This window comes from Plodia interpunctella, chromosome 7 (assembly GCF_027563975.2).
Source record: "Plodia interpunctella isolate USDA-ARS_2022_Savannah chromosome 7, ilPloInte3.2, whole genome shotgun sequence".
NCBI lineage: Eukaryota > Metazoa > Arthropoda > Insecta > Lepidoptera > Pyralidae > Plodia > Plodia interpunctella.
The window spans coordinates 2,503,015-2,530,015 of NC_071300.1; the positions used below are offsets into that span (position 1 = coordinate 2,503,015).

The following is a 27,001-nucleotide window of genomic DNA, read 5'->3' on the forward strand; positions in this document are numbered from 1 at the left end:
TCGTATCCGGAGAGTGACGTTAGTAGAGCACGTTTACGTGCTGTTCCCGTGTCAGACCTAGGTTGTAAGCGTAGAGGATGACGTCGCTATAGGAGCAACTAAACAATGTAGAAATGAGCAGGATAGACACATCATCCTATTAGACATGCTTTTTAAATTTAGGTACGAATCGGTGACAAACGGGTGGTTCTCAGTGCGTTTCGATCGCTGCGGTCGCGTTTCGTTATAATTTTTTTTCAAATTTTAACAGAGACACGAATAAATTTTACTATCTGACTTTAAAATCATTAAACTGTACAGTGGTATAATGACAATTTTATCCAATACAAATTGTCCCGGCTTCGCTCGAGGAATAATATTATTACACCTAAACCCTCAGGAACCATACTATCTATTGGTGAAGACCGCGTGAAAATCCGTGTAGTAATTTTTGAGTTTATCGTGAATGGACAGACAGACGCGGCAAAAGGACTACGTTTTATAATATGTAAGGATAAGGTTGAAGTCTAATCTTACGATATGATGATGTATTGATAACAATTTTATTTTTATAAAACATTAAAAAATTGCATATTTTTTTTACAAAATTAATAATTATAAATAATAAAGAAATTCCACCTCGTCGCCGCTTGGAAGGGTTCCAAGAAGGCTGGCAGCATTACCCCTCTGAACCACTATGGCAATCCTCTGTGCAAAGTAACTGCTCGCCCTTGGATCGCCCGTTATCTCACGGAGACGCGCTGAAATCTCAGAGATCAGATTGATCAGATGTATTTAAAAATATTTAAAGAATGTTATAACTATAAGTATAACATTCTTTAAATATTTTTCAATTGTTATTTTATTTTAATTTTTTTATAATGTATGATTTAATTTAATTCGGTATACAAATCAAAGTTCCCTTGGTACCCCCAGGGGTATCCTTAAGGTACCCCACCTTGGTTCAAAATTGGTGCCTAAAATTGAAATGTATTCTGATGAATGAAAGTGGAATTTAATACACGCATACTAATCGACACAAGTATTGGTTCCCTGGTATTCAACCTAAGATAGCGACTAGACTCGGCAAGGAGGAAATTGAAAACCATTGTTTGTGTATTTCGGATATACCGGGACACCGTTTAATTTAATAGTGAATGGTCACTATACATATGTAGTTACGTAGAAATTTGATTTATAGCTTAGGTTGTGATTGTACTTTTATTAAGTATTGAAAATAAAAGCTACAATCTGTATTTTGTACCTTGATATGGGTACCAATATAATAATTTCATAACAGGTGACAAGGTTAAAAAGTATAAATATACTGATAAAAATAGATATACCTATTTAAGATCATTGTGATAAGTCATAGACTGTTACAATTCCGCTGGATTATGCATTACCTATACGAATAACCCTACTTAAAGTTGGTTGGAAAGTATAACAATACCTACCCGTGCTTTTACGTAAGGAATTGTGTGTTATTCCATACTAAAATGGCGGGGCGCGTCTCGAGGACTGATATGCATATGCATACTCCTGCAATTGAGTCTGTTTCTACTTTTTGTGTATTAGATATTAAAACAGACATATTTTATCTTGTAGATTAGTGATTGCTTTTGTCTCCACGTGTCAAATGTCATCCATTTATACGTTAAATTGACTGAAGTACTATCTAGATATAAATATTTATCTGCTTAGATATTTATATTATAAGCTAGGTCATTTAATTCCGGAGATTGCGCTTAGAAACATAAATTTCGTGCTGCCAATAGTTTGGAACTTGGAACTAATGTCTCTCCATTGTTAGTGCAAGATTGCAGCGCTCTGTTTAGATAATTAACGTTTTGTCTTAACTTCGTTCTAAGTTTCGTTCAACATTCTCAAGTTTGTAATCATCTTTGTTTATCTACCTCTCTCACAATAATTGAGGTCTGATATTTTGCCCAGTGGTCTCAAAATCTCTTTAACTTTAAAGGTTAATAACTATACGTATTTGGGGCGATTCAGGTGTAAGTAGGTACCTATAAGGAAAGTCACCGATAGGTCACATCACTATATTGTAGTTAATAACAACCAGTTTATGTCTAGAAATAACATATTCTATTGTGGTTCACAAAATATAGGTATGCATAACATAAAGACAACCCCAGAACAGACTCATATTACCGTCTGGCGCGAAACCTCTGTCATAACGATCTTTTTATCACAGTGACATTTAGTGTTGCCATATGTATATGTCACTAACCCTGAAATGCCACCTATGTTTAGCCGGCAAGACGTACCTAGATGCAGCCGGTCTCAATTGGTTACTGGGTATGTAGCCCGCTTATGTTCGGCTAGACCAAGGTGCACCAGGTCTTCGTTGGTAACACCTAGGTTTTACCAACCTTTACCTTACCTTTACTTAGGTGCAGTAGGTCGTATATGATTAAATGAAGTTTGGAGATGAGATTTATTCATGTGAATTCGTTTTTTAGATCTGACATGAATGCTTTAGTACCTAAATATGAGAATATACTAATTTCGACCTTATTTACTTCAACATTTTGCACCAATGGGAACGGGTACGGGCTCCACTGTTGCCATGTGGAATAAAAATTAAGTATATAATATGATGATTTGCGTAATTCTTGGTCAAAACTTTTTTACGTGGTGACATCACAAATAATTAATGAAAAAGTATGCCTGACTAAAACCATACAAAGTGACAGTATGTGAATAAATGAAACATGTATTTTCTTTCTGCTTATAGTGCCCGACCTTTATGTTATTTCTCATAAAAATAAACATTTTTAACTAGCTAGTGCAACAGCAGCTACTGTTGCTGCGTTGTTGCACTTCAACCAATAAATATTCAAAGTTGTGACGTATAAAAAATCACCGCATAAGCTTTTCGAAACAGGGTTTATATGATAGAAGTAAACTTCAGTCTGTGTCATAAGTTTTATAACAGAATTTATAGCACTGCGCTGATGCAGCGTTTCTCAAACTTTATCATCACTGACCGCAGATATATTTCAGAACATAGTTAGATAACTATATGCTGAAATATACACGTACATAGATATGTACGGTGCAAAATAACTTTCATATGTTGAAGATCTGGTTCTGATTTTATAATCAACCGCCTATTTAACGTCGACCCTCCTTGTGGTGTTTGTTTGTAACAAGATGTTATTGTTGCCTAACAGCCTAGGCTATGTAGCCCAGGGGTGGTATTCAGAGCGTTACGACTGCTGCAGCCGCGCTGTGATTACCATCCGTCAATTTTCTTGAGAAAGGAATCATTTCCAAAATCAATCATTCATAAAATTTACCATTACCACAGTACTCTACAGATCAATTATTTTTAAAGTCAGATGGTAAAATAATTCTTATTTTTCTTAAAATTTGAATGACAACACGGCCGCAACGGTCGAAACGCTCTGCGAAACACCCTTAGAGTCGCTTCATATGACATCGAAGAGAAGATGTGTAATGATCTTATTCTGGGGCGGAACCAAACGCCACAATAAGTGAAGGATGGTCTTCACAAATATGATTCACCGAGTCGACATCTTAAGAAGAAGAAGTGAAGAATGTACAGTCGCGGTTAGATAAACCTAACACCACACCTAAGTAATTAACTACCACATGAGGGTCAGGTTTAATTGCCCACGACTGTACATTTCAATGTACATCCAGTTTGAGAAGCGCATTCATAGGACATGGCAGTCTCGAGCGACCCGAACTTTAGATTTTCTTTTAACTTGTTGTAAAGTTGCAGCAGACGCCAGATGATAATTCTATTACCGTGACAGTTGCGGTAGCTGAAGGCTGGCTATCGTACAATATTCATGCCAATACTCAACTTGTGCAATTCAATTCTTACGCGCCATGTTTAAAGTTTGATTTGTATCAAAGTTGAACATAAATGGACAATATAATAGAATTTTTTTCGCATTTGAGCGTACTTAATTATTACGTCGCGTTATGTAGACGTTTAGAATTTTATAAAAAGGCTGTGCACACCTAATACGTATCCAGCACATTATATACCCAGACCATTTAGACCAAGCGACCATTGTAGAGTTGTACCTACATTTTCCTATTTTTAATGCGAAATAAAATTTATACAACATCATATAAATACCCACAAATACAAGCTATGAAGTGTATAGTATTGGATTAGCTGTACTATTACTGATTAGTACAAAACAAAAGGGAGGGGGAGGTAAAATTTACCAAATAAAACAATTAATTTAATAAGCGTTTATTTCAATTTAACTTTTTGAGTGCACTGAAAAGCGTTAATTATTCTAAAAATGGCCGTTATTAATTTCTCATTGTCTACAAGAACATTTAATTGGTGTCATTTTTTTATTTTCAAAATCTCCAATGAGAACATAATAGTAATATCTGAACTTGCCATTCAAATCTCAAACTACGATTTTTTAAGAACATGTACGAATGTTTACTGGATTCGTGATATATATCATCATTATTTTATTAATTAGAATATATTTTAACACTTTTTAATATAAATTAAATAATTTATGGTTCTGATATTTTATGGCTCAACTGGACAAAATCGTAGCTCATCCTTAAGATTTCTCGCTATCTCTTCGTGCGATTATTCAAATCTCTAAATTTACATTGGAGATTTTAATCAATTTTTCACAACACGCTTTCAGAAGATGGCTTAAACATGCCATATAGTTCAATAAGTTGCTTATTGGACTTCCCGTGACTCTTTATGTTTCGTATATCGTCCCGTCTGTTGATGTGGACACGCGCTCCTTCTACACCAGACCAGATTTTCGCCATAGAAACCAATTTAGACCAAGGCATAGGCCATTCGCCACGGAGAAACTGCGAAGGAAATTATTTGAAATAAAGTTTTGGAAATCAATCATATATATTTCGTCAGACATGGGTGGTAGATGGTGTATAGTGTGGTAAAAATAGCGCTGTATGCTGCACCATTTTGCATACAAAATTTATATTAAGAATAAATAAAATCAGAATTAAATTAGTTAAGCTTTATGTAAAGAGTAAAGTTGGAGTACTATCCTACTAATATTAAAATGTGAAATTTTGTTACTCTTTCATGCAAAATCTACTATATCTATTGTTATGAAATTTAGTACACAAATAGAATATAATCTGGATTAACACGTAGCACTGTTTAACCCGAATGATAAATTTCCCAACGGAAGCAAAGCCCGGGGGCAGCTAGTCTGTTATATTGAAAGAACAAATCAAGAGTACATAACTTTCTTTAAAGCGCATATAAATATCTAAATGTTTCAAAAACAAATAATCAGATAATACACAACTCAGCCTCATTATAACTTAGAAACAATTTTATATTGGCATATGTACGTCACAAATGATTTTAAATTAATTTTTAATAATTAAATTAAAAAACTGAAAATTCGAAAGGTTAGATTTCGATTTGATACATAGAATCAATTACCATATGAGAGAAAGAGTGATAGATATCCGCTAAAGACAAATGACATCACAGGTTCACACAAAATCATCCAAATCCTTTCCCTTAACAAAGTGACGTCAAAGAGAATCCCAATTATAAAAACGACTTTTTTATTCTATACTTCCAACCTAGAAAACAAGTTGTGCTTTTTGTAAATTATTGATTACTTTAACGACGGTGCGTTTACGCAAATATTTTCGATTTCTGATTGAACAAACACATTGATTTCGACGTAATATGACCAAATTTATAACCATATTATCAAAAGTAATTTGATTTTTTGTTAACATTTTCATATAGGTAAATATGCCTGTTTTTATTCAAACCACGTTTGGACGCTTAATTATACTCGTTTACCGATTGAGAATTTATATTTTGGACATTAATTATATAATTGTTACGCCGCTATATAAAGTAGATAATGCAACACAAGTACACATAGTTATTTTTTATTTATTTTTATTGCAAAATTGATATTCGTGTAGCTTTAAGTAGGTACCTACGTATTATTTTCCATTTCTATAGGGAGAAAAGTAAAAAAACATATACACTACATAAAAACGCTTTGTGAAATTTATAGGTAAATTTCTGTGGGGCAGAAACTGGCTATTCGACAGGGAAAAAAAATTCAGGCACGCTAATTGAATGTCACTTTACATTATTAAAGTGACATCAGTCTTATTAATTACGAGATTCACATCTCATTAAAGAAATAGAATCAGAAATGCTTTTTGACTTAACAACAGTAACGTGATAATACATTACTGGATTTAGGTACTATTTTATATGTCTCATTAAACAAATAGAATAAGAAATATTTTTTGACTTAACAACCGTGTCGTGATAATAACTGACAACCCTCATGTAAAATTATGTGCAGTTAGTTTAGTTAATTAGAAAAAAGTATGTGATTTGACTAGTTAGAGCCCAGCAGTGGGACAACATATTATAACTGCTACCTGGTCAAAAGGCCGCCTGCCAATATGGAACATGATATACAGCAACGGCGCCTTATTCAAAGGAACTTCCACTTCACTGGATTCTTGTATGTCTAACTCCTTGTGTATCCTTTCGGCATGAACTTGTAAATGGTCGGATATTACCTGAAAATTTATAGTGTACATATGGTCACCGTGATAAAGGTCAAACAGAAGCAAAAGAAGCGTAGGTACAGTCACCATCACATCAAACTAACCAAATTCATTGCAAACTCACCGCAATCACTACGGCATAAATATCACTTTAATAATGACTTTATATGCGGTGAATTTGAACTATAGTGAGACAATGGAAAACGTTTATATAATTTATTTCTAATTTAAACATAACAAAAAGATTATAACGGTAGTTATACTTGTTTTTAACCCCCCGACGCAAAAAGTTAAAGGGGAGTTATAAGTTTGACCGCGAAGTGTTTATATGTACGTGTCACCATAGCTCATCAACGGGTGAACCGATTTAATGGGATTCTTTTTATTTGATAGCAAATTTTTAAGCGGTGGTTTTTCTATATGTTTGATCGATTGAAATCGGTTCAGCCGTTCAAAATTTGTAGCGAAATGAATATTGAAAGTCGGGGTTTTTTTTATTTGTCTAACAATTAAACTTATCTATGAGTAAAGATACTTGCCACATCATACCTTATTAATCAAGTCGAATTAGATGCTTTTTCAAAGTGTTGTTACAAAAATATCTATATATCTATTGTGAAAGTGTTGGCTCTCGTATATAAAGTGGCTTTTCACTTTATATACGAGAGCCAACTTTTAGTAGCGGAGCGAAAAATCTTCCGGAAAATCCTCGGCCCCACTAAGAAATTAGACGGAAGTTCGGAAAAAATGCGAAATAAAGGAGCTCGTGAAAAAGTCTAACATATTAGGCGTGATAAAGCCACAGTGACTACGCTGGCTTGGTCATCTAGATAGAATGAGGGAGGATCGTGGCGTTAAATCGGCTTATCAGGGAAAGTTGTCGGAGAGGCGCCCAGTCGGACGTCCCAGATATCGCCGGAGCGACGCTGTGAAGGCTGATCTGCACGAGCTGGGAGAACTCCGTGCAGAACAGAAGATTATGGCGTACTCGCGTTTCGGAGGCCAAAATCCACTTTGGGTTAATATATTGTCTTTAAATTAGTAGTAAATGGAGAGAATAATAAACGATTTATTTTTGTCTAAACATTTACTTACTAAACTATTCATTTACTTACTCGAAGACTATCTCTGCCGGGTGGCGTCATCAGTATCTGAGTAGTCAAAGCCGCTGCATCACTTGTCCGCTCTGCGTTCGCGCCTGGCACATCTCCCTTAGAATGTATATAACAATTGGTTACTTGACTGGATATAAAATAAATTATTTTAATATATTGATAAGATATATTTAAATAACCAAATATAATAATTAACAATGTCAGTTTAATTATTCAGTGTTATTAATTATGTGATTAATACAATCTTTTCGGTCTCACTAAATTATATTAGAAATACTTTTCTGGCATTCTATATGCATGAATACGTTTAAAATGTAATTGAAGTTACCACTAAATATATCCAAATCGTTTAATCTACATCGGAGATCATAGTAACGAATAAACTAAACATATATAAAAGTAAAATTATTTACTGTTCATAATATTAGTAAAGAAGTATATATGTAGGTAGATAACAAGCACTTAAATTTATCGGTTTTGTCTAAAGTATTCGATCCAGTTTTTGTAGAAACTACTGGTCCATGGTGTTCGCAAGCGACACTAATTTTTTATATTACTTATAAGCATCAATTACATAGTATTAATGTACTCTGTGTTTTGAATAAAATGAATAATTTAATCTTGTAGCAAGACGTCTTTTCTCACACTTGTCACTAGATGGCGCTAGTATCAGATTAGAACGCGCTATGGTTACGTTTACGCCGCAGGATATAAACTGAATACATGATAACTGTCTTCAAATACGCTAGCGTCCAATTGTCTCCTACGGAACTTTTGGACCTACCGACTAAATCTACATATCCTAGGCGGCGCTATTTAAAACCTACTTCTTTCCGCTTAGGGACATTCCATTGGGATTTCTGGACCTCGGTCGGCTATTAAATTAGTATAGTATCTATCACATAAGGAATAAAGAACATTTAAAGATCATCGGTTTTCTTCATCCTCCTCATTGAATTCAGCCACCCTGCTATACCTGGCGCCCAACGTGGGGCCCGAACCCACGACCTTAAGATTAAGTCTCAATCTTAAATTTCACTAACTAAGCAGACAGACACAAGGTTACCTCTTCAAACATCTCTGCAAACTCAGGAAAATCCTCCAGGCCGAATTGGTTGGACAACGTGACTGTGTTCTTAGACTGTGACACCAGTAGTTCTATCTCTTGCGTGTGTTTGTGGTCCTCGTCTATGGAGCATAGAGCTTCGGCTATGGCTAAAGCGATAGACGAAGGCGAACTATGACTGCCGTCGAAACTCACTGAACTTGACGTCGCTACGGAATTAATTTTATTATAATTATACCATTGTATATTCTTATAAAACAAAGTCATCTGCCGTGTCTGTCTGTTTGCGATAAACTCAAAAACTACTGCACGGATTTTCACCAATAGATAGTGTGGTTCTTGAGGAAGGTTTATGTGATAGAGTAGAGTAGTAACGCTACATATTTATATTGGATATAGTTTGCTTACTTGTGTTACCAAGGTTGACAATCCTCACATGTTTCCTTGGCTTATTCGACCTGTGGCTCATGTGCGCGTCGCCATTGGCCGCTAATGCTACTGCAAATACAATACTATAAAATTAATAAAATATATATCCTCATTAATATATGCGAATGTAATGAACACTTCACGCTCTTACACTCAACCAATCATCTTGTAATTTTTCATACATGTATTTTGAAGTATGGAGAAGGACATAGAGCACCTTTCATACCGGAAAAATATCTGTTGCCGTGGGAAATTCATGCGGGCGAAGGCGCCGGCAGAAGCTAGTGCAATTATAAATATTGTCTTGTGGCCAAAATAGATTCCACTTTTTAACTTGCAAATGGCGCATGATATGAAACAACAAATGATTACAGCCAAACAAAATATGATTGTTCGTTTGTTTGTCACTGCAAAGTAAATCGTTAAGGAGTTCCTTCGTCGGATGCACTGTCAAATCATCATGCTAACATAAAATGCATTGGAAAACTGGCTTTGATTACAGTCAAACGAAAAAACATATTTTATTTGTGGCCTTGCGGACTTTGTCACGCGTTGAACAATAAAAGCGGTAAAAATGACATTTTTGTAAATAAAACTTATACATATTTCCACCGATTCCTAGAACATTAAATTAATTACAGCGAAAATTACTATAAGATTTACCTTGCTGTTCTTTCAAAGTCTCTTTCTTGGCCCAATTCAACATTTCTTCATAGGAAATAGTGATGAGAAGTTGTAATAAAACAGATCCGCCCACAGGGTGTATATGGGAAGGCAAAGTTTTCTCAATGATTGTACATGCGTTCATAAAGGTACGCGGCACGCAATCGAGCGATCGGGAGATGCAAGTTAGACATAGGGACATCGTCTGTAATAAAACAATGTACAGTTAGCAGCATATCAACCTACCCAAATTAATTTGAAATAAACCTGAAATTGTGTGTTTAAATGTTGTAAAATATAAATAATATGATAAGAATTCAATAAACTGTGAACAACCATACCACTTCTTTTTGGTATTTTGATGTCCCTAATTTACTTTTGCAGCAGAAAACTGAACAATGCAATATGTCAACTCTACTTAATCTAGGTAGGAATCCGAGTACACTTACTTTTTTCACCCGTTCAAGCCTGAATATGCTTATATTTCGCTTTTGTTATGGCATAGGGGGTAAGTCTAGCCCTGTCCTTTTTAGCAGTACATAGGTAGTGATTAAAACAGATTTCTTAGTTACAAAACACAATATGTACATTATAATTTTACAATAAGTGGAATTTACTAATTTACGATCGTACTTTCTTATTTTAACCCGAGAATTACATATATTCAAGTATAATCCAATATATTCAAGTTTTACCTGATACATAGAAGCGCCGCTCTGCACAGCGTTAACTAATATCGGAGGCATGAACTGCAGCGCCGATCCCACTATTGCGAGTATTCCGGCCAACCACGGCGGTCTACGGTCGCACCACACCTTTAAATAATTCCAATTTTAATATTTTCTCTAGCGTCCGACCGAAACTATGGAGATTTTGGCAGAAACCGAAACCAAAATTTTCGGCTAGTAATACTACTTTTTTTAACAATTATAAAAGTAACGCTAGTTTTCAACCCAGATATATTTTATTTACTATTGATGTAAAAAAACTAGTTTTTACTGGTTTTAAGTTTGGGTCATAAAATCACAGTTGAATTTTCAACGGTGATTTTATACGTAATTATAGTGACCTCGACTTTACTGACATATAACAGCGACTATATAGTTTGATATATAGCGACTATAGTCTAAAAAAAAACTACTGCACCTGTCTTTTATCCAAACAAGAGGCCCAGTCTCTTCCAGAAATTTCCAAGGCATAACACAGAGTAGACTTCAACTCCACCTTACTTCCTATCGTAGCCAGAATATATGTGAGGGCGCCAGCAGTACGAGCGAATTCTTCCCCAACTGAAATGGTGAAACAAGTTTTACAAAAATCGTAGCCGATGTGACCTTTATAATGTAATAACGCATTTATTTTTATTTGCAATGTATTTATTTTTATATGCTTTAATTTATTTTTATATGCTTTATAATAATGTATTGCCATGGAAACTAAAGTTATTTGTAATTTATTTTTCTATGCTTTATAATAATGTATTGCCATGGAAACTAAAGTTATTTGTAATTTATTTTTCTATGCTTTATAATAATGTATTGCCATGGAAACTAAAGTTATTTGTAATTTATTTTTCTATGCTTTATAATAATGTATTGCCATGGAAACTAAAGTTATTTGTAATTTATTTTTATATGCGTTATAATAATGTATTGCCATGGAAACTAAAGTTATTTGTAATTTATTTTTATATGCTTTATAATAATGTATTGCCATGGAAACTAAAGTTATTTGTAATTTATTTTTCTATGCTTTATAATAATGTATTGCCATGGAAACTAAAGTTATTTGTAATTTATTTTTCTATGCTTTATAATAATGTATTGCCATGGAAACTAAAGTTATTTGTAATTTATTTTTATATGCGTTATAATAATGTATTGCCATGGAAACTAAAGTTATTTGTAATTTATTTTTCTATGCTTTATAATAATGTATTGCCATGGAAACTAAAGTTATTTGTAATTTATTTTTATATGCTTTATAATAATGTATTGCCATGGAAACTAAAGTTATTTGTAATTTATTTTTCTATGCTTTATAATAATGTATTGCCATGGAAACTAAAGTTATTTGTAATTTATTTTTATATGCTTTATAATAATGTATTGCCATGGAAACTAAAGTTATTTGTAATTTATTTTTCTATGCTTTATAATAATGTATTGCCATGGAAACTAAAGTTATTTGTAATTTATTTTTCTATGCTTTATAATAATGTATTGCCATGGAAACTAAAGTTATTTGTAATTTATTTTTATATGCGTTATAATAATGTATTGCCATGGAAACTAAAGTTATTTGTAATTTATTTTTCTATGCTTTATAATAATGTATTGCCATGGAAACTAAAGTTATTTGTAATTTATTTTTATATGCTTTATAATAATGTATTGCCATGGAAACTAAAGTTATTTGTAATTTATTTTTCTATGCTTTATAATAATGTATTGCCATGGAAACTAAAGTTATTTGTAATTTATTTTTATATGCTTTATAATAATGTATTGCCATGGAAACTAAAGTTATTTGTAATTTATTTTTCTATGCTTTATAATAATGTATTGCCATGGAAACTAAAGTTATTTGTAATTTATTTTTCTATGCTTTATAATAATGTATTGCCATGGAAACTAAAGTTATTTGTAATTTATTTTTATATGCTTTATAATAATGTACTGCCATGGAAACTAAAGTTATTTGTAATTTATTTTTATATGCTTTATAATAATGTATTGCCATGGAAACTAAAGTTATTTGTAATTTATTTTTATATGCTTTATAATAATGTATTGCCATGGAAACTAAAGTTATTTGTAATTTATTTTTATATGCTTTATAATAATGTATTGCCATGGAAACTAAAGTTAGACGTAGGACGAACGACGGGAGGTAGTTGAAATATAACTTGCAAAATTTGATTACAGGCAAACATCGAGACAAGTGAAACTAAATAAAAGCTTGTACAATAGGTATATCTAATAGGATTGTTGCCTTGAACTTATTAGTTCACCAAGAGTCATGTATCTCAGTTAGTTTATCTGTCAGATTACAAAGCCTTTGATATTCTACCAAAGAGCAGTGATAGGCAAACATAAGAAAATTTGTAATGTACTTTGCTTATCTTTAGTGAACTTGCAGAAACCATCAGCTGTACACAAAAACCCTTCACACTTCATAGGCCTCCCGTCCACACTGTACCATAGACCGTCGGCAGGCCATCGAGAGTTGTCTATGGACATGTGTCTTATGGCGTGGATGAGGAGCATTCGGGCTAGGTAGCAGTTTCGCATCATCAGCACCTGAAAAATATGAACTATACGATGATGTTGATGATGACCGACCGATTTCGGTGTTCGAAACAACTTCAACGATTTCGAATTCGCCGGTGTGCTCGCATGTGACTGTGTTTTGTTGCATAGCATTTATGCCAAGTTCCAAGTAGATCAGTAAAGATTTTCGTTATTTTTCATACAAACTTTACCCCCAATTTTTACCCCTTCAGGAGTCGAATTTTGAAAATTCCTTTCTTATCTGAGCACCACGTAATAACCTAAAGCTACTGCCCAAATTTCGCATTTATAGCCTCTATGGTTTAGGCTGGGTGTTGATTAGTAAAAAACGCTTGTTCTTTTATATATATATGGATATTATGTATTAGTTTATTTTATTTACTGCGCCAACGCCTCTCTCCATTATCGTTTCCTACCACCCCAAGGTTGACTGGAAGAGATCGCTTAAACGATAAGTCCTTTGTGCCTTTTTTTATTTTATTTTGTATGGTGATATTTCTTTTTTTGTTTATTTCACTTTTGGTGCAATTAAGAGTATTGTATTGTATACAAATGCAATTAATAACTAGCGGCTGTGTTATGGGAATGACTCCGCCTCGGCTCGCGGGTGGAAACAAACCTCCTAACTGAATCACTCTATTAAAAAATCCCGCATCAAAATCCGTTAGATCTAAGCATAGATAGGGACGGACAGACAGCGGGAAGAGACTTTGTTTTATATTATGTAATTATTGTAATGATTCTTCTAGATATAACATGGTTTAATCAAACATGCGCAAGACAAGGACAGTGCCGTTTTTGTCTTTCTTACTCGTTTCGCAAGGCTCGTTCCGCGCAGTTGGTCCATCTAACTTCCCGGCCCTAGGCAAGATTACGCGGGTAACACCGCGTGGTGCAGCTAGTAAATAAATCATGACATCTCACCTTGACAACCAATGAGCAGGCTGGTTGCGGTTGTGCAAGTAAGACAAACAGCTCCAGACCTATAGCTGTCTTGTCTGGCAAGTGTGTAGTGGGTATGGTGACGTCATGGTTTATATCGAACAGATTGGGACTGACAAATGTGAACCATGGGTACGGACCGTCTTTTGTGGCGTTCAATGAATCATTTTCCTTGAATACCTGAAGGTGGAAGAAGATACAGTGACAGGGCTATTAAATTATGTTTTTTTATAATATATCCATTTGCAATATTATTGTTACATTTCCTCACAATGCAGGCAGCATGAGCTTTATAGTGTCGACACAGGTATATTCTGTATTGAGATTCTGAAATAATGTTGTGGTTAGCCCTTGATCGACTTTTACAATCGCCGCGGTTTTACAATCATAAACTAGTCGGACCACTGCCCGGTCCGCTTTTCTACATTTTCTTCTCACAATTCGCATACATATAGTGATGACATAACGTTTACTAAAATTCCTACCTGATGAATAAAATGCAGCTCAGCACCCCTATAGACAAAACATTTAAAGAGTTCATTGCACTTTGCGTGGACGTCTCTGACGTCACGCGTCTGCAGCTTGACGTCTAAACCGGCCAAGTCAGAACCGCTCGTGCATATTGACGGCAGAAGTTGCGCGACACAGAGCAGGATATTTAAGATATCGTTCAATAGGAGGGGCGTCGTTGATGATGTCGTGTTGGTCTGAAATACATGAGTAAGATAATTAAGTATCAGAGGGCCATATAGGTTCGCAATTCACATAATAATATGATTGTTGAATCAACTCGCAGTGAGACGCAGCTAACCAGTCACAATGCGGTGTGGTTGTCGTTGCGTCACAAAGCCGTACTTTGCCGTTTTTTACCGTGATTGGTTAGCTGAATATAACTGCGAATCGTCTTTGATAATGAGATGTGATTGCAAATCCACACTTCGCCCTCACTACTTACATCCCTTTCCCTCTCATTATGAGCGCTATTTCGGTTTCTTGCTCGCTTGTGTACAAACACAAGTAAGATTTAATGAGTAGAACGATCTTCTGAGATCATTCTACTCATCTATACTATTATTATAAAGAGGTAAGCTTTTGTGAGTATGTATGTTTAAGGCGGGTAATCTCCGAAACCACCGAACCGATTTCAAAAATTATTTCACCATTAGAAAAGTCTATTATCCAAGATTGCTATAGGCTATATTTTATCTCAAAATTCTCACGGGAGCGAAGGCCCGGGCAACATCTAGTATTTCATAGAAATCTTCCCTGTAGATTTTGTGGTGCAGAGCAAAATGTTAAAGGAAGAATAGAGTTGTAACAAGTGCTATTTTTATGTACCATTAAGTGATGTCAATATTATTTAATTATCTATGAAAAATACAAGTTCAGTTCTATGCATAGTTCAGTAATTAAACTTGGAACTCTTGACTTACTTGGCAATATCGGACAGTCAATATAGTGAGTGTTTCATTCAACATCCCAGCAAATATCCTCTGCGCCATCCTGGGCGGAACCGTGTCCCATAAGTCTTTTCTACTCCCTGAAAGAAAAGTATATATTTATGTCAACACGTCCTCGCTGCTAGGGCACTGGCCTTCCTTATGGATGGATAAGGAACGGAGGATAAAGGTGGTGAATTTTTGATATATTGGTATTTATTATATTTGATGTACCTATTTTTCGTGCGTCAAGGTTATGCTCACGTAAGAATTTAAAGGGAAGAAAGGGATAAAAAGGTTTATTCTAGCTATTATTCCCATGGGAAAGTGAATTGCCTCGGGCACTACCGGTCTTGCAAATTGAGTTGTGCCAGCACCAACGAACGAATTTAAGTTTTGCCGTAAAATATTTAATAACAAATATTAATTTTTCCAATGACGCAATATGATTTCAATCAGTCCTTGTGGAATTCCTTGGGAGAGGCTTTTATATCCAACATCTTTCCATACGTTCTTATAAATTACATTTTAGTATTTTTGGCAAATTTACACTCAAATTTTACCAACTCACCATTCATATATAACCACCAACCCTGAACAGAAGGCGTTCCCGTTTGTTGCACCATTTTGTTCTCGTCTATAGGTCTGCCTCCGGAATCTTGTAGGATATACAAGGATAGCACACGGCTATGTAAGTCTAGAACTCTTTCTGCGACCGCCTCCGACATTGTAACGTAGCGTTTGTAGCACGCCTGAAGTGGAAACAATAGTTTTGTAGCAATATTTTTTTATTGACTTCACTAAATCGTTCGATAAAATGAATTATTAAATATTTCTACAAAATTACATAAATATGTAAATAAGCGATTTTCTGAGATGTTTATATAAGATTTTATTGTCTTAGAAAATCTATTTTGTTTTTAATATCAGCTTAGCTATACCTGCACAACATTACGCCTGGGTGGTGGATCTCAGGGCTCAATTTTTGGTCCATCGCTCTACATTATAATTTCTAAAAATTTTTTGCACATGATAGTTGATGAAGTCGTTATAAAATAGAATCATAACTGATTTGCAAACAGAGCGGAAGAAGATTTTAGTAAAATCACCACGCTTCAGAAACATAAAAAGTTGTAGTCGTCATAAGTAAGTACATAGAAGAAAATGCCATGTTTCTGATGCTGAATGAAACTAAAAATAAAACTTAACAGAAACAACAGTTTGTATGGTATTGACCTGCATTGCAGATATTTTGTCGTTACTGCTAGTGTCTTCAACATGTTGGACGTAGCAATAAAGACTGTTCTTCAGCAAAGCGGCCGCGCCCAGCGTTGCGGTCAACACGGGAAGGTCCGCGTGATCTAGGGCTTCTTGCGCTAGGACGTGGAGATGCTCTGAAAATGTTAATGATATTAATTTACATATTGATTACAACAGCACATTTACACAAATTGAATTGAATTGATTTAGTTCTATTTTTTCTTATGCTACTTTTTTTTCCTCTGGACATAGTTCTCTAAAAATATGCATGCAAAATAATCAAATTATGATTATGTATGGAACAAACTAACCTAAAAGCAAATCACTGGACTTGATAGCCAGATGGACAAATTTGTCAGGGTCCGAGGTCTTTGCCACACCGCCATCACTCTTCTCAACATCTTCTGTGACCACAAACATTCCTGATCCATGTCTGAAAATATAACATACAAATACATTAATTATCTTTATGTTTATTTTCCGATGTGTGATACAAATAAGGCCGCGCCCAATTTCTCGAATGTCCTCCATTATTTTGCGTCATTCAACAACACAGAAATTGTATAGAGACGACGTACGTCGACGCACGTCAATATGAAAACAACAGAGCACTACGGAGCCTCAACATACTAAATCAACGTAGCCAAGCTCCAAATTAACATGTTGATCTCTACCAATTCACAACACATAAATTACTAAGAATGAAAACATGAGAGGTTATTAAAATATGAATTATGTATTATTTATTATCATTTAATTAATTTATTGCCACTGAACCAAGAGGTCCCGGGTTGGATTCCCGGTCGGGTGATGATGGAAAATGATCTTTTTCTGATTGGCCCGGGTCTTGGATGTTTATCTATATATGTATTTGTTATAAAATATAGTATCGTTGAGTTAGTATACCACAACACAAGTCTCGAACTTACTTTGGGGCTAGCTCAATCTTGTGTGATTTGTCCTAATATATTTATTTATTATTATTATTATTTATTTACTTATTATGCAATAAAAACCACTTACTGGAAAGCAATAGAGAACTCTTCTTCCAACCAGATTACAATTTTCACAGCAGCAAATGATGCATTTCTCGGGAAATCCAGCCTCCCGCCAACCACTCCCTGACAAATTGTCTCCGATAACACAGTTTGATTTTTCTGAAACAGTTATCAATCAAATTTACATACAGCTCAAGAAATCTGCAAATATATTGAAATTGCGATTAATGATGACTCTTAAAAATATCAAATCATACTACACACATAAATTGAATACAAAAAAAAATTTTTGCTGTATACTATCTGTTCCAACTCTCTCTAAGTTAAGCATTTTCTCATTGCTTCCTAATCTGTTATGCATCAGAGCTCAAGAGTCCACTGACTATGATCTGTACCATCTGTCCGGCCTATTCAAATTAAACTCACCTGATAATATTCAAAATCCCTCTGTAATAAAATAGGGATCCTGTCCATAATATTCCCATCTTCAATAACCTCCATTTTGATAAAAAAAATAAAAAATAAAAAACAAATAAAATCAACAAAACTATTTAATAATAATAAAAAATATAAATTAAACTACACTATATGTACATTTATTGAATTCCACTTTATCTTTCACTATTTTGGATATTTCGTCTTGAAGTAATTTGTGCAAGGACACTCCATCATGCTTATAAATCCAATATCCTCCGTTTTTCAACACTAAGTCGTAGCGTTTAGGCCCGGAAACAGGTGAGCTAAGCCAAATTTGTTTGTTAGGAGTTTGTCTATTGATTACATAAGTGCCGTATGAGTTTCCTAAGGCTACTGTTAAAACTCCATCCTGTAATAGAATGAGATTATAAATATAAGTACTTTTAATACTTACATCAAAATTAAAACTAAGGCAACTAATATTAGTCTGTAGGTATTTTTTAGTATTTTTTAAGTTTGGTAATATTTACATTATTACAGTATTTACAGTTTTAACTATAAGAGAAATATACATGTGACAAAATACTATTTTTCTAAAAGAAGAGTTGAATCACTTACACTGAATGTTATATCAGCACCTTTTAGATTAGGTGCCTGTTCCACTAACTCCTCGAAGTATTCAGAGAGAGATTCTAATGTTTCATTACAAATTTCTTCAAAAACGGCTTGATCCAAAACTTTTGAGCGCTCAACATTATCACTAGAACTTGCGAAATTACGTTGATAGATAAAACTTTGATTTTGGTCCAAAAAACTAAAAGATCGAACTCGAACCACTGCATTGGGAATTAAATCAATTTGTTTTCGTGCCAGCCAGCGGCTGGTACGTAAAAGACTCCGTAACATTTTATTATTTGTTAAATCATAGATCAAACAACCAAATTCTAGGTTACTTTCTTGTTGACAAAAATTTTGACGAACCAAATGTCACTATGACATTAGCGTTGACATTTGAGTTGACGGTTATGTTAGTGATGTGATCAAAAGCAATGTATTAGCACAGGTTGTATAAAAATGTAGAAAATATTTCCATGTTTTCCAAACGATAAAACCATGGATTTTGTAAGTACTTCGACGGAGTACCTACTAATTCCATGGATAAAACATTTGCTTTGACATTTGAGATTAGTTGCGGGAGAGAATTATTTACACGCTTACTTTTTTATCTACATCAAATTTTCATTTTCATTGTCATTTTTCGTCTCTTCCACTTCTTCGGGCTCAGGTTCAGGCAACATATAAGCATTTTGCGGGGGCAGCATCCACAAATTCTTTTCATAAGCAGGCGAAAGTACTGATATAGAAGGCTCAGGTATTCTTGGTATTGGTAACAACGAGTTATATTGGTTCCAATGGGCATTGATAAAAAGGACATGTCGCTCGCCACGCTCTTGCAAAGGCCTAAAGTTCCTTAAATTCGGTTCGTCCCAGGGATCCCAGAACTTACGAAATTCTTTCATCTGACAACAATGAATAGTATCTGATATAACTTCTGTGACTACCTACCTACCGCACTACCCAGGTAGCAGTTGAAAACACACCAGTGAAATAAATGGTCGTTCAACCAGTGTGCAGATCTCTTCACAATGTTTTCCCGCAAGCCAACAAGCATACCTACGTAAGTTTGCAGTAGGTTTAATATAGGTACTTTATGAGTTTGATAGACAAACTTGTATGCCACGAGTAGCATTCGAACCTAACTAGGACTTTTGAGAATTAAAAACATTGGGCAATAAGTATTTTTGAGTACGTATTTTTTGAACCTACCTGTTGAAAACTAGCAAACAGGGTGATTCTAGGAACAAGCCACCTAAGCACATGTTTATCTCCCCTTGCGGTTTCCAAAGTGCCCCAGTACAAGAAGTAATCTTCGAAGAACATTGGAAGTAGTCGACACATGGGATAAGGTCCAACGCGTGTGCATGTCTGCGCCTCTCTGATTCGCGGGAAACCCTCGATCAACCAGTTGAGCCGGTCGTCGTCTTCAACACCATACTGGAAAAAGTAGGTAGTTGATACTATCTATACCATCAGTCAGTACACGTACATTGTTGATTTTTTCATTGCGATAAATAAAAGGACTCATACAAAATACGCAATGTACATTCGTGTCAGCATCTGTTTTGAGTTTGGCGATAGTGTGTAGCCACGTAATAAGAGAAAAAAAATCTGACATCCAATCATCCCAAAAGATCCTCGTCATAATAGATGTCACGTCTGTCTGTCTGGTATGAACGCGATAAACTGAAAAAATAATTGACGGATTTGTGTAAGGATTTCACCAATAGATAACGTGATTCCCGAGGAAGGTATATAATGTATTATATGGCTTTACTTGAGTGAAACCTGGACGGGCGGCTAGTTATATGTCCTTGCAATTAATGGTAGATACGTGAAGAGTATTATTATTTCGAGTAAATATTTCGGTTATTGTTGTCTTTCTTTCAATACATAAGTACTTATCTAGGTATGTACATAATGAGATTCTTGGACTAGGTTAACAATAAGTCTTATTCCATTCATGCAAACCTTTAGTATAGATAAATTTCATGTAAGTAGGTACGTAAATAAATACTGAAATGTTTTGTTTTCCATAATACTAAGATGAGTCTCAAATCAGCGTAGTATTCAACCCAACAATATCATGAACATTTAATTGTTGTGATAAATCAATGCTTAAGAACAATAAATCCGAGTTTGTTTGTTCTGGTGAAATTTGTATAAGGCTTCTAGGTATGAATTAAATAAATACGATTTGAGAAAGCATCTTTTAGAAGGGAAAAAGTTATTATAATGTTATTGGGAGCTGATTCTAAATTAGATAGGTAGGTAAGTACAGACCGACTAAATATTATTTTTAGATAAGTCTTATGTATACTTCCTGTCTTACGGAAATTTTATGTGTTATAGATAGGTACTAGGTATTTTCAAACCCCGACGACAGGAGGGAAGTTATAAGCAATGTGTATCTGTATGTCTGTCCATGGCATTGTAACAGCAGTAGAAAGTGAATTTAATCGAAAGTGTTCTTAGATATGTTTAGAAAATGTGCTTTTAGCCGTTTGGAAACCTTCTGCTCTTCTCTGAAGATTAGGCTAATGGAAACAGCAACTTCGGAGTCTTACACTTCTTAGTACCAACTATAGGTAATTAGCTTATAGTAGGTAGGCCTACATTTTCTCAACTTGTTTTTGCTGTTGAGACGATGGGCCCTTGGGGTCCCAACGCAAATCCTTTTTAATTGAGATTTCAGCGCGTCTCCGTGAGGTAACAAGCGATCCAATGGCGGGCAGTTATTTTGCACATAGCATTTGCCGTAGCGGTTCAGAGGGGTAATGCTGTCGGCCTTCTTACCTTCCAAGCGGCGACGTGCTGGATTCTCTTTATTATTTATAATTTTATGTTATGTCCTATTTAAAACTTGTTTAAAAATATGTGTTATGATAATTGATCCGGTTTAAATCAAATAGGTATCTGTTTCACCTTTATCAAGTAGCAGACCATCACAACCCCATCGTGATGTTTGAAAGCCTCCTCTTGTGTCATGTACTCTGCTCTGAAGAACGTCACCTGTTGGACGAAGAATAAAAATAGCTAGGTATTTTTATTTCAAATATTCCCTATTTACATTACATATTTTTTTCTATAAAAGAGCTGATCTTACTTGACGCGAAGAAGAATTTTTTTAAGGTGACTAAAAACATAGTCTTCGTGGCCAATAGGTAACAATAGCATTCTCTACTTGACGTCAGATAGATTGAACATTCACAGTCGAAACTACAAAATTTTTTATACTGACCTAGGGTTTCGGCGATATCTCATCTAAGTACAGTCAACAGCATAACAACTTACCCTATACCTTTATGGCACGGTAATAACATAACGGTATAACATACATATAATTTATGTTATACTCTATCTTCTAGCTATATCTATCCTGTTCAGACCAAAAATTTTGGTGAAACTAAAGGCGCTTCGCTTGGTGTAGCGGCTTCAAGAGTGAGAAACCAACCACAGACAGCAACACTAAACTCGACCGCATCTATACAATTGAAGGATTTCTATTGTACTGTATTGAATTGTCCAAAACAATGAGATAATGTTTGCCTCGCCTCTGCGCTTCGTACAATATTGGTTCTACCCAAGTGATTGGGTTCCATTCGAGTTTGGTTCCTCTGCTAACAAGAGTGATATCGATTTGTGTATTGTATTTTAGACCAGGGTCTCTATACTGCTAACTTTAAGTCAAATACTTATTGATACGCAACTTACGTTATACTGAAACTACTATTGATGATGCATGATGACCGCTTATCGTTAGTAGAATTGACACCCAGTATCGATATTAGGTACCTAAGTATATCTAAATCATTGTACTGTTGAATTTAAACTTCGAATATGTGAGTGCAATGATGGCACGGGGCGTAATAACTACACAAAGTTAACGAGTTGGCGTTGTCAAATGAGATAAAAGATATTCATACAACTTCTCGGACTAGGTACATAGCATGATAGATAGGTACTTATAAAACCGTACACACATTTACGGGCAAAATATATTAGCGCTCTGTCCCGCTTTTTGTAGTGTATTTCTAGTAAACGTTTCTCTTTCTTATTGGAGCGAAACAAAAGATTTGACGATGTCTGTAATTTTCTCTGTCTAAGAAGGTAGGTACCTACGTTTCACGAAGCCTTCTGTTTATTTTGGTCATAGTTCAGGAGATAAATTATAAAATACACGTGAGCAAGATTCGTTAGGGCTACAATTTTAAAAAGTTTCAAATTGTCGACGCAAGTGATGCATGTATAGGTAGGTAACAAAGAGAGCACAATATGGGATCAAGGACTTATCTTTCTTTGGTTTGCAACAAATTGCAACGTGCATAGACGGGTTAAGTGAAGTACAATAGAAAATAATAGCATTCTTTTACTAGAAATTATGTCTATAATAAATGTAGTTAATGAAAAATTGTCGATTTCTTAAATAGACGTTTTGTTATATAGACCTCTTGATAGTTAGACGTTTTGATACATAGGCTATTAGCTTGCTGGCAGATTTCTCATTAGACGTTTCGCTTTGTTGGACATTTTGCTACTTAGAATTTCTGATCGGGAGGGGCAAATATGAGAGTAGAAAAGGCTGAAATAGCTTAATTCATGAACTTATTGATTAAAGGGTGGTCCGCAGAGCGTTACGACCGCTGCGGTCGCGATGTCATTACAATTTTTCAAATTTTAACAAAGACACGAATGGGTTTTACCTTATGACAGTACAATAATTACTCTACTGTAGTAATGTCAATTTTATGAGATTTTGGAAATGATTCCTTCCTTCCAATAAAATTGACGGATTGTAATGACCGCGCAGCCGCAGCGGTCGAAACGCTATGTGAACCACCCTAAAGAGAAATACACAAATAAAGCTATTGATGAATTTTCATACCTGCATTTCCCCAGGGTATGTTCGTTTGTCGACAGTGTGTTCACTGCCCTCCATCAGGTCAGATCCCCAATGGAAGTGTATTTGTGACAGCACATGTTTCTCAAGAAACGGTCCTCCTTCCAGATACGGCCGTTCCGTTCTCCATTTTGCACCGAGTAGCACTGAAAAGGGTGTAGAAGATTGAACAGAAAAAAAAAGAAATGAATAGGTAAGCACCTTCCACATTTACTATCACCTTCCACATATAATATCACTCTGATTATATGGCTGTTATATGACCTTAGGTAACTAAACCCTTTGAGTGGTAAGAAGTTCTTAGCAAAGATATATATATATTTTTGATTTATACTCATATAGGTGTTATTAATGTTATTTTTATGTGCGGCTATTGTGTGTTTCCAAAATAAAATTAAATTCTGTAGACCGTATTTATTATTTATTTTTTTAAATCCTTTACTAAGTATTAAGTAAGTACCTAACTAGAAAGTGAATGACAAGTTTAAAGTAGGTATACAACATACGATGCCTATTATGATTTCATAAACTATAAACTTCTAACAATGCTGGTCAATGATATGGAACTGTCAATACTTACCAAATGTACCTATAATATGTATCAAGGAAATAGTACCTACTCCATACGAAGTATTTATTAAATACATGATATGTATAGGCTCAACTGAAATTTCGGTTATATTTTAATTGACATTACTTTTACTTCCTAAAATATTTATGTTAGTATTTACAGTATTTATAAATATTTCCTATTATAGTTCATATACGAATTCAATAATTCCCCTTTAGCATTTGTATCGTGGACTCCATGAATACAAAATACCAGATAAAAATATTAATTGTTGAAGGTCTATTGTACCAAAGGCGAGGTCGTCGTAGGGTCCGAATTGAGTCGTAGTGGTTTTTTTTTTGCTAGCCCCTAGTTGTTTGAGGTTTTATATAGGAACTAGGTCTACAACAACATGGCTAGGCTATATTTAGCTCAGAGTTCTTCACAGTAATTACATTATCTGGCACTAGTAAATACAATCAAAAGAATCTCTCGTCTGTGAGATTTCCCGGTGGTCCAAACTTTCGTATTTATATTAGGTAAGTAAGTTACTAAGTCAGATTAGTGTGATTCAGGATGTTTTGTTTGACGTATCTGTGTAGTTAATAGTACAAAAAATTAAAAAGATACAAGTATATAGTCAATAGCATATCAAGCCATCTAAAATCATTGCAAATTCGCTGGTATTACCGTGACATACAGATCGGCAAGGTAACAAAGATGCGGATGACTGGTACATAAATTACGCAGTATCATGGATGAGTTTAGGTACTCTACTCCAAGTATTTCCCAAGTTTCTTTCTGAAAACCCAACTAGTATGTATATATTACTGTTTAGGAAGACTGAGAAAATACTAAGCCATTGATTCTGCGATGGATGATGATAATAAAAATCAAAATAAGTTTTTTACAAAAATGTCATTTTTGACACAAGTTTTTATTGTTGCCGGCGATATCTTACTGCATTTGCAACGAGTGACATAAAAAACATGTCCGTATTATCCGCACTGTAAACCGTTGAGGAGTTTCTTCGCTGGACGCCGATTTGCCAGGATTGTGCTTATCACAATAATGCATTGTCATTCAAACTAGACATAATACAATATTTCAGCTCAATCGGTTGAAGATATCTGTTACAAAATTCTAACCGAAAATACATGAATTGCAAGTTAAGCAAAAGCTTGTGAAAATAATCAATATTTTCTTTTTCAAAACAATCTACTTACAAGTGTATCCAGTGTTGGTTAATTTGACTTTATGAGGGTAGACATCAAAATTGTACCACTTTAGTTCTGGACACCTATACGCCATGGACCCTGTGATTGACACGTCGATAGGCGACGGTAGATGTCCATCGAATTCACTGATATAGTTAATCCATTCTATCGTTCCAAATTGGGGTATAATTTTCTCTTCTTTCTTGGGTGGCGGCGCTTCCTCATCCTCTACAAATATTTTATGAACTAAATATATATTTCTTACTTTTTAGACAACTGTGTGTCTTTGGAAAGTAGCGTGTTCACATGTAGTTACATCGCATTTTGTAAATACCTAAGAATTGAATCATTAAAGGTTGTTATCATAGTCATCTGATTATCTAATCCGTACTAATAACATCCCACTAATACTCGTAAAGTCGAAAGTCTGTGAGTATATATATTACTTCTTCATGCTCATACGCCTCGGCCACACTTTATGAAATTTGGTAATGAGGCCATTGATACCTTGCTTCGGGGTAAAATGTACCCTATGTATTAACATAGGGTACGTTTTACCCCGAAGGTACACAGGTGAAAACCGTAATACATACAAAAATCGGCGAGACTTCTTTTTATAAAACGTAAGGATATTCTAATGTTGAGTCGACTGCATGTCGTACGAGGAGACTAAGAGCTTTGACAGCTGAGATAACAGCAACAACAGCATACATAAAAAGGGTTGACGTCAAACAGGCTAGTCGTATTACCACAGCGGAATAATCAAAATTATGTTCACGTGGACCCCGGCCTTCTAAGATGTGATGTTGCACCCGATTACATGCTCGCATATGAAAGAGGGACACGTACATCCTAACAAGTCAATTTTTCCGTTGATGTGGGCAAAAATTAATGAACAGCAGACAACGGCCCATACTAAGCACTAAGCTTGTATCGCGAACTAAAAGACAGAGACAGACAGGTACAACACAACCAGAACCGCAAATTGTATCTGTGATCACAAATATTTGCCAACGCTACGTTGGATTACAAATTCTGCCGCTTCCTCTAAGCTCCGTATGTATCCCTATCATACCGTATACAGTATATATGCGTATAAATTATTTCCATTTCAAGAAGGAAAGAAAGTATTTATAATGGTTACCTGTTTGAGCGGCTACGGCTAACTGCATAATTTAAATTCTACCAGAAAATGAAACTGTAATTTTAGTGTTTGTAAATTATTTGTCACATCACGTATTATGTCATGCGTACAGCTAAAAATACATATCTTTTCTTTTATTTGGGCATTGTTTTAATTTTTAACTAATTCGTAATCTTAAAGTAGTAAAAAATACTTATTACTTTTTACGGTAAATATTTATTAATTTATATTATTCCATGCATTTTATGACCAATTTTGCATATTTAAAATATGGATTTGATCAAATCTATCAACAACAAACAAAAACCGTTGTACGTAGTATTAATTGCATGCAAAAAACCTATTGGAAAACCATAGATATTTTATCTCAACTATAAACTCCTGAACTCAATGTCCCA

General features: G+C 34.7%; 3 protein-coding genes across 3 annotated transcripts; all 3 read right to left on the reverse strand.

Annotated features, from left to right (window-relative positions):
* Positions 1-4,221: 4,221 nt before the first annotated feature.
* Positions 4,222-18,307, reverse strand: LOC128671390 (uncharacterized protein). Its single transcript, XM_053747829.1, has 17 exons — positions 18,184-18,307; positions 17,783-17,916; positions 17,071-17,192; positions 16,736-16,893; positions 16,071-16,251; positions 15,494-15,600; positions 14,546-14,767; positions 14,043-14,240; positions 12,941-13,127; positions 10,972-11,114; positions 10,521-10,640; positions 9,826-10,030; positions 9,142-9,231; positions 8,734-8,942; positions 7,668-7,763; positions 6,421-6,564; positions 4,222-4,836 (listed from the first exon to the last, which is right to left on the reverse strand). The coding sequence occupies exons 1-17, from the start codon at positions 18,256-18,258 to the stop codon at positions 4,642-4,644; spliced, it is 2,586 nt and encodes an 861-aa protein (XP_053603804.1). The 5' UTR covers positions 18,259-18,307; the 3' UTR covers positions 4,222-4,641.
* Positions 18,184-19,380, reverse strand: fh (frataxin). Its single transcript, XM_053747832.2, has 2 exons — positions 18,793-19,380; positions 18,184-18,583 (listed from the first exon to the last, which is right to left on the reverse strand). The coding sequence occupies exons 1-2, from the start codon at positions 19,078-19,080 to the stop codon at positions 18,332-18,334; spliced, it is 540 nt and encodes a 179-aa protein (XP_053603807.1). The 5' UTR covers positions 19,081-19,380; the 3' UTR covers positions 18,184-18,331.
* On the reverse strand, positions 18,814-26,742 carry LOC128671391 (carbonic anhydrase 2-like). The gene is made up of 7 exons (XM_053747831.2): positions 26,604-26,742; positions 25,469-25,687; positions 23,678-23,838; positions 21,718-21,804; positions 20,002-20,229; positions 19,393-19,694; positions 18,814-18,940 (listed from the first exon to the last, which is right to left on the reverse strand). The coding sequence occupies exons 1-6, from the start codon at positions 26,629-26,631 to the stop codon at positions 19,401-19,403; spliced, it is 1,017 nt and encodes a 338-aa protein (XP_053603806.1). The 5' UTR covers positions 26,632-26,742; the 3' UTR covers positions 18,814-18,940; positions 19,393-19,400.
* Between the last annotated feature and the right edge of the window lie 259 nt (positions 26,743-27,001).

Coding starts and splice junctions, on each gene's coding strand:
- LOC128671390 (XM_053747829.1), bottom strand. CDS start 18,258: ATGGAGGTTATTGAAGATGGGAATATTATGGACAGGATCCCTATTTTA. Junction 10,641..10,971: donor CTTGTTTGGATAAAAGACAG/GTGCAGTAGTTT, acceptor AATTATTTAAAG/GTGTGGTGCGACCGTAGACC. Junction 9,232..9,825: donor GACTTTGAAAGAACAGCAAG/GTAAATCTTATA, acceptor TTGTATTTGCAG/TAGCATTAGCGGCCAATGGC.
- fh (XM_053747832.2), bottom strand. CDS start 19,080: ATGTTACGGAGTCTTTTACGTACCAGCCGCTGGCTGGCACGAAAACAA. Junction 18,584..18,792: donor GTGCTGATATAACATTCAGT/GTAAGTGATTCA, acceptor ATTCTATTACAG/GATGGAGTTTTAACAGTAGC.
- LOC128671391 (XM_053747831.2), bottom strand. CDS start 26,631: ATGCAGTTAGCCGTAGCCGCTCAAACAG. Junction 25,688..26,603: donor AGCCGTAGCCGCTCAAACAG/GTAACCATTATA, acceptor AAATATTTGTAG/AGGATGAGGAAGCGCCGCCA. Junction 23,839..25,468: donor AACCAACACTGGATACACTT/GTAAGTAGATTG, acceptor CACCCTTTTCAG/TGCTACTCGGTGCAAAATGG.